The sequence below is a fragment of the Papio anubis genome, chromosome 10 (assembly GCF_008728515.1).
Source record: "Papio anubis isolate 15944 chromosome 10, Panubis1.0, whole genome shotgun sequence".
Lineage (NCBI taxonomy): Eukaryota > Metazoa > Chordata > Mammalia > Primates > Cercopithecidae > Papio > Papio anubis.
Window position 1 is genome coordinate 73,573,037 of NC_044985.1, and position 10,806 is coordinate 73,583,842.

At 38.2% G+C, this 10,806-nt stretch overlaps 1 protein-coding gene across 15 annotated transcripts in view; it reads left to right on the forward strand.

The window, feature by feature from the left end:
• The window catches only part of PMS1 (PMS1 homolog 1, mismatch repair system component), a 91,116-nt gene extending 81,845 nt beyond the window's left edge, over nt 1–9,271 (forward strand). For 12 of the 15 annotated variants that reach the window (XR_635605.4, XM_003907726.4, XM_009182604.3 and 9 more), the window contains 2 exons: nt 4,843–5,003; nt 8,913–9,271. Coding sequence is in view for 13 of the 15 variants with exons in the window: in XM_003907726.4 (XP_003907775.3) it covers nt 4,843–5,003; nt 8,913–9,077 (326 nt within the window). In the remaining 2 variants the exon portion in view is untranslated. Of the gene's footprint in view, nt 1–3,801; nt 4,052–4,842; nt 5,004–8,912 lie in introns of those variants that run through there. The other 3 variants (XR_002516197.2, XM_021923806.2, XM_009182603.4) reach the window with 3 other exon arrangements.
• Nucleotides 9,272–10,806: the final 1,535 nt, after the last annotated feature.

Consider the following 10,806-nt stretch of genomic DNA (forward strand, 5'->3'; position numbering starts at 1 on the left):
AAACTTGTCACACTCAAAGTATAGAAAAACAGAATTCACCCAAAACAGCATTTGAAGATTTTTAAAGGAATGCTTTACTGAGATATGAAAATAAGTAAAAACAATGTACAAAAGCATGGAGCTGGGTATATACAGAAAATACTTTGGTGTCCCAAACATAAACTAATTTTACTTGATTTTTGTGATTTTTAAGGATACCTAACCTAAGCTTCTTACCTCCTACCTCAATTCTATTAGTCCAAATCCCAGCACTGCCATTTAAAAAGAATGTGTTTTGGGGAAAGTGACCTGGCCTAACTGTGTCTTCATTGATAACAACTAATAATTATAATGTAAAAAGGATAACTGTCCTTTCTTACCTCCCACTCAATTCCAAGAGCATGTTTTTGTTTGTTTGTTTGTTTGTTTTTGAGCTACCCAGTAAGTTTATATCAGATGGAAAAATTGAGGCACAGAAGTTAAGTTTGCTCAAGGGGACACAGTTATTGGTAAAACCAGAATTTGAACCTAGGCAATCTGCCTTTAAAGCCTAGCTCTTAACTCATTTATCATATTGCCTTCCTGTCAAAATTTAGATACTTACTCCATGAAGTATTTGTGAGCATTATCCAAGGTAACAAATCAGTGAACATGGTACATGGCAATGGGAGATGCTCACGTATTCTCTTTTCTTACCATCCTTCAGCCCGCTTTCGCAGGCTTGCAGTCATCTCTTTTAGTCTTCCTAGAAATATTTCTTCCTCAGGGTCCCTGGCATCTTAAAATTTATGTGAAGTGAATTTACTTGAAGCAAGGGATGGGTGGGGGTGTATGTGTTTTATTCTCAACTTAATGTTTTTCTAATTAACTATGTGGTGTTGGTGGCAGGTACCGGTTTTTTTCATGAAAGATATTAAACAGGCCGGGCACGGCGGCTCATGCCTGTAATCCTAGCACTTTGGGAGGCCAAGGCGGGTGGATCACTGAGGTCAGGGGTTCAAGACCAGCCTGGCCAACATGGCGAAACCCTATCTCTACTACAAAATACAAAAATTAGTCGGGCATGATGGCGGGTGCCTATGATCCCAGCTACTTGGGAGGCTGAGGTGAGAGAATCGCTTGAACCGAGGAGGCAGAGGTTGCAGTGAGCCAAGATCGTGCCACTGCACTCCCCACTGCGCAACAGAGTGAGACTCCATCTAAAAAAAAAAAAAAAGAAAGATGTTAAACAGCAAGTTGTTGTTGTTTAAAGGATAACTGTCCTTTCTTACCTCCCACTCAATTCCAAGAGCATGTTTTTTTTTTTTTTTTTTTTTTTGAGTTACCTAGTAAATTTGTATCTGACAGATGCTTTCAGCTCTTAGCTTGTAGGTAGTATTTTTAAAATCTAATTGAATGCCTAATACTTTTCATAGCATCAGAGATGCAGAAATGATTAAGTCACCTGCAAACTGACTTGATTTGATCAGAATTAACTTTACTTAGATTATCATAAGCATTTTTTCCCTTGTCAATATCAGAACAAGTTAAAGATATTTATGTTTTCTTTCATTTCTTTGTTTTTTCATTTTTTTAAATTAGATTTTATTTTCTTAACAGTTCTGTCTTGTCAGAGTATTGCTGCATTTTACTAACTTTGAATCAACAGTTTGCCTGTAGTCACAGTACATCTTTGGATAAGGATAAAAGTATTTGAAAGAGAAGGAATACATCTGGCTTTAAGAGACAAGATTCTCAGTGTGACTCTAAGTACTTTGCATGCTAATGGGAATAGCTTTCTGTCCTGCATCAATAAGAATTCCATATTTTAGGAAGTGAAAACTTGTCAAAGCACTTACTCATTTGATGTATTTTCCCTGAAAATTGGTAAGCATTTCACAGTATTTTATGGAAACTTTTCAAGGGTTATTGTTACATAGTTCCAATGTCTCTAACTTTTCCATGTCTTAATTTTACAAACCCAGAAGTTAAAATATTGCTCAATTTCCTTATTTGTTGCCAAGTACCTTTTATCCATTTCCACTAGGAATTCTGTGAAATGTGTATAATTTTCCAGGGCAAATGTAATTAGTATTAGACTTTTCATTCTAATCATACTGTAAAAGATTTAAAACTACCAATAGTGAAAAAAATCACTTAGACTGATATTTTTGGCAATTTTCATATCTATATAAATAGTTAAAAGAGATGTGAACTAGAATATTCTGCTACTACTTTTTGCCTACCACACACAGTTTTGAGTTCCATTTACATTTCCCCTGTTGCCCAAACTCATTTCATTTCCACTGTTAGTCTGTGTTTCTATAAAGGAATACCTGAGACTGTGTAAGACTCAGGTAGACCTGAGACTAAAAGAAATGACCACAAACCTTCTTTATAAAGAAGTTTATTTGGCTCATAGTTCTGCAAGCTGTACATGAAGCATAGTGCTAGCATCTGCTTTCTTTTTACATATAAGTTCCAAGTTTAAGTCATTTCTTTGCTCCCATATCTGATGATAGCCATGCCATTTCTTGAACGATTTGCTGCTTAGAAACTTCTTTGCTAGATAGCGAAATGAAACAGTGATGACCTGGGTTATCACTCTTAAATTCAAACTTCCACAGATCCTAAGGGCAAAGGTGTCCAATCTTTTGGCTTCCTTGGGACACACTGGAAGAACTGTCTTGGGCCACACATAAAATACACTAACACTAACAATAGCTCTTGAGCTTTAAAAAAAAAAATTGCAAAAATCTCTCCATGTTTTAAGAAAATTTACAGATTTGTGTTGGGCCGCATTCAAAGCTGTTCTGGGCCACATATGGCCCACAGACCACAGGTTAGACAAGCTTGCCCTAGGGCATGGACACAGTGCAGCCAGAATCCTTGCGGGGACATAAAAAGGGTGACCTTTACTCCAGTTTCCAATAAATTCCTCAATATCATCTGAGACTTTGTCAGCCTTTTACTGTCCATATTTCTATCAGCATTTTAGTCACAACCATTTAACCAGTTTCTAAGAAGTTCCAAACTTTCCCTCATCTTCCTGTCATCTTCTGAGCTTTCAAACTCTTCCAACCTCTGCTCTTACCCAGCTCCAAAACCACTTCTACATCTTCAGTTATCTATAGCAGTGCCCCACTCCTCAGTACTGATTTTCTGTGTTAGTTCATTTATGTTGCTATAAAAGAATACCTGAGACTAGGTAATGTATAAAGAAATGAGGTTTATTTGGCTCATGGTTCTGCAAGCTGTACATGAAGCATAGTGCTAGCATCTACTTCTGGTAAGGGTCTCAGGAAGCTTACAATCATGGCAGAAGGCAACAAGGAGCCAGCATGTCACATGGCAAAAGAGGGAGCAAGAGAGAGATGCCAGGCTCTTTTAAACAACCAACTCTTGTGTGAACTACCACAGAGACCTCACTTATTACCATGGGGATGGCACCAAGCCATGATGGATCTGCCCCATGACCCTCCCACTAGGCCCACCTTTAATAGTAGAGGTCACATTTTGACATGAGATTTGGAGGGGACACACATCTAAACCATAGCATCTCACTTCATTGATCTCTGTATCTCATCCCTTAATGCTTGATAATATAATATTATATATTATTCTCTGGGAAAAATGTTTAGGATACCGTCTCTATAGTCTACCAGCACTGCATCTGCCAGCCAGGTCAAGGATCTAGTCTGTAATTGGGAACAGGTAAGGGATTGGATTATTGAAGTCTCAGGATCTGAAACTTCAAGTTATATCACATCTCTTTTTTAAAATTAATCCATTGATAGCTACCACTTATCCAAGATTGGACTGTCTCTTTTCTTTTAATTCCAGGTAGCATTATGTGAACTTCATGAAAGAACACTGTTACACAGATACAGCCAAAGAAGACAAATCTCTGCTATTTTCCAAAAACATGCATTCTAAAGCCAAATCTGATGCCTTGAAATATGTGCTGTTATGGATTATGTACCCAGTTATACGTCCAATCCTGTAGCTAGTTTTTAGTTTTATTTTATTTTTTGAGATGGATTCTCACTCTGTCACCCAGGCTGGAGTGCAGTGGCACGATCTCAGCTGACTGCAACCTCTGCCTCCCAGGATCAAGTGATCCTCCCATCTCAGCTTCCCTAGTAGCTGGGACCACAGGCATGTACCACCACACCCATCTAATTTTTTTTTGTATTTTTGGTAGAGACGGGGTCTTACCATGTTGGCCAGGCTGATCTCAAACTCCTAATGTCGTGACCTGCCTGCCTTGGCCTCCCAAAGTGCTAGGATTGCAGGTGTGAGCCACTGTGCCCAGCCATTTAGTTTTATTTTAATTACTAGGAGTAATTTAAGTAACATTTAACATGTCAGTTTTATTTGTCCTATTAAAATATTTTGAACAAACAGTATTTTCTTCTAATTAATAATATCTCCATAAATTACTATGTGACTGTTTTTATAATTTGTAACTTAAAATCACAGAAATAATTCAGGCATTTAGATATTAAAATGGTAGGGTAGAATTTGAAGAGCAGCAGTTGTTAAAACACTTAAACCAGTTTTATTTTCATAAATATCATGGGACTCCATTTTCTCTCCAAAGCAAGAAATGATCTAAACAAATGTAAGGAACAGAACAGCAATAACTGGGATTAAATTAAATTATATAAAGCACATGTGGTGTCAATGAGCACTTATGACTTAATGTGAGATCCTATGGGAAATTACTGTTTGTTCTCCAACTAAGGAACAAAATTTTGTCTGACTATATTAAATTCTAATGAGGGTTCACTATATGTTTTAGCAGCAATTTTTGTTTTTAATGGACATGTTCTGGAATATAAACTTAACTGTGTGTGTGTGTGTGTGTGTGTTTTCTTTCAGGAGTTTCAATTAGTGAAAATTACTTGGAAATAGAAGGAATGGCTAATTGTCTCCCATTCTATGGAGTAGCAGATTTAAAAGAAATTCTTAATGCTATATTAAACAAAAATGCAAAGGAAGTTTATGAATGTAGACCTCGCAAAGTGATAAGTTATTTAGAGGTATGCATTATTTTATATATATGTTAGTGTATACAGGGGTCCCAAATCCTGGGCCAAACCAATTAGGAACCAGGCCACCCAGCAGGAGGTGAGCAGCCTGCCAGCGGGCATCACCACCTGAGCTCCACCTTCTGTCAGATCAGTGGCAGCATTAGATTCTCATGGAAGCACAAACCCTATTGTGAACTGTGCATGCGAGGGATCTAGGTTGTGCACTTCTTGTGGAACAATTTCCTGAAACCAACCCCACCTGCCAACTGTGGAAAAACTGTCTTCCACGAAACCGGTCCCTGGTGCCAAAAAGCTTGGGTACTGCTGCTGATTCTATATATAGAGGTATTATAGATTGGCCAGACTTTAAGATACTTATTTCTTAAAATAGTAAATTATTTCCAAATAGTAGAATATTTTCTGTAAATTTTATTATGTAATTGCAAGGAAAACACTATTATAAAAAAGAACACTCCATTAAAAGTTTCACATCATAGACTGACTGTGATAAACTCTATCATGGATTCTTACCATAACATTTTCTTGGGTACGTATTGAAGAAAGACTTTATAAATGAGATATTCTGCAGTGAAGTTCTGTTTTAAAAAACATTTCATAAATAATCCTCTTAGAAGGGATTTAAAATAATTCTACCTTTATATCACATACTTGTCTAAAAAGTATAATAATATAATTCTAAGTCCTGATCTCATCAAGAGCAGTAGAAGGGAAGGGAAGTGAAAGATATGAATCTTTGAATAAGTGGAAATTTTCATTTTTGTGACAGTATTCACCACAAAAGAGAAATGTAACAGTGGGTTAAAAAAAATAAAAGGATTAAGGAAGGTTATAAACATTAAAATGTCCAAGTATAAGATAGTAGAAAGAAAACAATAGTGTTTCCGTCTATATATCTTGTTCTAGATAGCCTACAAGATTGGCTAGTATTATTTTTAAAAAAACCTGAACTCTAATGAAGTTTTTCTCCCTTTTTAAAAGTGAGCCATTTTTGTTTACAGTTGGTAGTGTGCCTGCTGTATTCTGAAGGTCAGACTTCCTTAACAGGAAAGTCTGCTTGTTACTCCTTCTGAAGAACATATTCAGTAATGTTCTGTGAATCCTTTAGGAGCTTTGTTATGTGGAAAGTCCCAGCGTATTGTGCAGGTAGCTTAACATTGATAGTTTCTAGAGACTTCAAGGGAATATTTTCTTGTGAAAGAGTTAGTATGAACTTAAAGGTTGAGGGAGTTGTGGGTCGGAAGAACAATGTGGGGAGAAATAAGATTTCAGAAATAACAGAAAAAAAGTAATTGGGACTGGTTTTAAATATTTTTTTGCTAATAGTTTACCTTTCAGTATGTTAAGGTAATAGTGGTATAAGTGTTAAGAAAAATGGCCTAGAAAAAAAAAGGAGAGAACTTAAACCACAAGGATGCTTCTATTTATGGTCAATAAGATGAATCAGAGAAGAAGATAGGAAAGTGAAAGAAGAACCAAGAAAGGCGTGGATGTAAAAGTCAAGGAAGGAAGGAAGGAATTTTAATCTTAAGTAGTATCACATTCTGTATAGGGTAATAATTGCTAGAAGATATATCAGATATGGCTGCTAGATGACAGTAGTAACCTTGAAGAGAATCGTAATGGCAAAGTACAATTGCCCTTCTGTATACTCAGTGGATTGGTTCCAGTACCGCCTGTGGATACTAAAATCCAAGCATGCTTAACTCCCGCAGTCAGCCCTCCAGAACCCACATATATGAAAAGTTGGCCCTCCGTATATATGGATTTCGCATCCCATGATACTGTATTTTCTATCACAGTTGGGGTTGGAAAAAAATCCATGTATAAGTGGACCCCCACACAGTTAAAAACCAGTGTTGTTCAAGGGTCTGCTGTAGCAGGAATAGACGACATTTGCCAGTGGTTAAAGAGTGTAGTAGTGGAAAAGTAGGCAGCAAGTCATATTAGTGAATAGTGAAAGGAAGGAAAGAGTATGTTCAGCATGTTTGTGTTGAATTGGTGGAAGACTGACAATAAAAGATTGCAGAGGAGGCCAGGTGCACTGGCTCATGCCTGTAATCCCAGCACTTTGGGAGGCTGAGGTGGGTGAATCACCTGAAGTCAGGAGTTTGAGACTAGCCTGGCCAACATGGTGAAACCCCATCTCTACCAAAAATACAAAAATTAGCCAGGCGTGGTGGTGCGCACCTGTAATCCCAGCTACTCAGGAGGCTGAGTGAGGCAGGAGAATTGCTTGAAACTGGGAAGTGGAAGTTGCAGTGAGCTGAGGATACACACTGCACTCCAGCCTGGGCAACAGAGCAAGACTCTGTCTCCAAAAAAAAAAAAAAAAATTTGCAGAGGAAATGTTCCCAAAAAGGCAAGAGAGAAGATAGGATATGAATATAAGGTTTAGAAAGAAGAAGCTGTCTGAATCAAGAGCAGAAAATGGAAAAGGAGAAAAATGAAAATAATTTTTTTTTTTTTTTTGAGATGGAGTCTCATTCTGCCGCCCCAGGCTGGAGTGCAGTGGCCTGATTCTCAGCTCACTGCAAGCTCCGGCCCCGGTTCACCATTCTCCTGCCTCAGCCTCCCGGTAGCTGGGACTACAGGCTCAACACGCGCCCGCTAGTTTTTTTAGATATTTTAGTAGAGACGGGTTTCACTGCAGTTAGCTGCATGGTCTCCGACCTCCTGACCTTGTGTGATCCGGCCTGCCTCAAGCCTCCCAAAGTGCTGGGATTACAGGTTTGAGCTATCAGCCTCCGCTTAAAATAATTTTTATGTAAACTTTTAAAAACTTTTTTCTTAATCATTAGAACCTATGAAATTTTAGGTGAACTTGAGAGAAGTCATGTTGATATATGTGGCGAAAGAGTAGAAGTTACCTGCTGAGAGTGGAGGGGTTGTGGGAAGGCGTTGGTAATTTTAGTACAGTAACAAAGATCTGAAAATAAGAGCTGTAGGTACTATAAGAGAAGGTTAAATAAACAGGAATAAGATTTCCAGGTGTCATTGAGGGCTCGTAAGAGTAAACATTTGTATTGAATCCAGCCAGGACAGTTTTGTGACTCAACAATGCTCAGTAGAATTTGTCCAAGTGTAAATCAAAACACCAATTCCTCACCCTGTCCTAGAGAGTGCCTAATTTCCTTTTCCTGTTCCTCTCTTTTGAACAACTATGTTGCACCCACATTGAACATTCAGTTTCTCTTCTGTCTGCCTGAGATGTTTTTCTTTCCCCATGATCTTTCCATTAAGGTTTCTTATTTATTTTTGTTTATTTGAGATAAGGTCTTGCTCAAAAGCTGGAGTGCAGTGGCATGATCACAGCTCACTGCAGTCTTGACCTTCAGGCTCAAGTGATCCTCCTGCCTCAGCCTCCCATGTAGTTGGGACTACAAGCATGCCCCACCATGCCCAGCTTTTTTTTTTCGTAGAGACTGGGTCTCAGTGTTGCCCAGGCTGGTCTCGAACTCCTGGCCGCAAGCAATTCTCCTGCCTTCGTCTCCCAAAGTGTTGAGATTACAGGCCTGAGCCACCGCGCCCAGCCTCGTTCCTTATTTAAATTCAAGCTTAAAGCTATCTCCCCAAGTAATCTTTTTCCAGCTCTACAATCACTCTATCATGTGGCCCAGTTTAATTTTGTGCATTATTTATTGACTAAAATGTTCTGTTTTTTGTCTGTTTTCTGTTTCTCTGCACTAAAATGTAAATTGCACAAGAGCAAGGGTCTTGGTTTTTGGTTCGCCACTACATCCCTAGAGCTGACAACGTAGTTGATACTTAATAAATATTTGTTAGTGAATTCATAATAAGATGAAAATAATCAATATTCTGTTATCCTTTTTGCCAGGATAACATGTTTTCTGCTTCAGGGTATATCATGGTAAAATGTGTGACTTTCCCTTTGGACAGGGAGAAGCAGTGCGTCTATCCAGACAGTTACCCATGTACTTATCAAAAGAGGACATCCAAGACATTATCTACAGAATGAAGCACCAGTTTGGAAATGAAATTAAAGGGTGTGTTCATGGTCGCCCATTTTTTCATCATTTAACCTATCTTCCAGAAACTACATGACTAAATAATGTTTAAGAAGATTAGTTACCGTTGAAATTGGTTCTGTCATAAAACAGCATGAGTCCAGTTTTAAATTATCTTTGTATTATGTGTCATATGGTTATTTTTTAAATGAGGATTCACTGACTTGTTTGTATATTGAAAAAAGTTCCATGTATTGGAGATAACGTAAATAAACTAATGTAGACTATTCATTTTATTCTCAAGAACCAGCCGTCATCATAATTATGAGTTATAGACTCAAAATTGGAAAATAGGTAGTATTGTTGGGTGGTTATTTACTAGGTCCTCTCTGTGCAGGGAGAAATCAAACATCACACATACTAGCATATCTGACAAACAGTGTCAATATTTTTTAAAGTGTGATGGAGAGACACAGTGGGAGAAAATGAGAAAATGAAATTCAGAGGAAGAAGAAAACCAGAAATTCTTCCATTAACCTCAATTTAGGGGGTAACAGATTAGATGTTGCTATCTCCTCATTATATGGTAATTATTGGATTTGGGGGTCAACTTTTATCAGAGAACATGGGAAGAACTAGATTTTTAACAGAAAACTGAGGTGAATTTTTTTTTTTTTTTTTTTTTTTTTTTTTGGAGACTCTTGCTCTTGTCACCCAGGCTGGAGTGCAGTGGCACGATCTTGGTTCACTGCAACCTCCACCTCCCAGGTTCAAGCGATTCTCCTGCCTCAGCCTCCCAAGTAACTTGGATTACGGCTGCCTACCCCACACCTGGCTAATTTTTGTATTTTTAGTAGAGATGGGGTTTCACCATGTTGGCCAGGCTGATCTCGAACTCCTGACCTTAGGTGATCCATCCACCTCGGCCTCCCAAAGTGCTGGGATTACAGGTATGAGCCACCGCCCTGGGCCATTAGGTGAAAATTAATGTACATATGCCCCTTCAAAAACCAGGTCCCACAGTGCACCAAAATACCTTTACAAAAAGTTGAAACATGATTTTTAATGAACATATTTGTTGCGTAAAGTAAGATATGTTATACTGGATACGGTATCTCCACACTCACACCATCTCCCATAACTCTCAAAGATCATCTTTAAATTCCCAAGATCCTTGTGTTAAGTACAAATTGTGAAACCTGGATTCTGCCTTTTATCTGCCAACATCATCCTGTTCTGCATGAACCAAAAGAATGCTTCCCTTGACTCTCCATTACCCCTTTTATAAATGTGGGGCCCTGCTCTGGGAGAGCTTTCTGGGAGTAATTCTTTTAAATTAACTGGGTAAACTGAGGGAAGAGAGGCTCACAGAAGCTATCAAAGATGAAATTTGCATCATTTGCACTCACGCTAAGTAAAACTGTAGACTTATTTTTTAGCCAATATAGTCTGTATTGGTCCTACAACTATCTTGTAGATGAAGAAACTCATTTTTTCTTACCAGTTATGAGTTGTGTCAAAGGTTGGTAGGAATGGCAGTAGGTATTTACCACTTATTTACTAGGCAGGCTAAGCACTTACCTTGGATGATCTCATTTAATGTTCACAACTAAATTAAACTTGTGGTTACTGTTGAGATTCTAATGCCAGAGCTCCTGTTCTTAACCACTATTATACTGCCTGCCATGAAAAATGGGCCCTAAAGAGTTATTTGGTCAACTAAGCGTAGGTAGTTAACAGAGTAGAAAACACTCCCTGACACCACTTTAACGAATGCTGGAGTAAATCAACTTCAGGCTGCAACTTTTTTTTGAGACCAGTCTCGC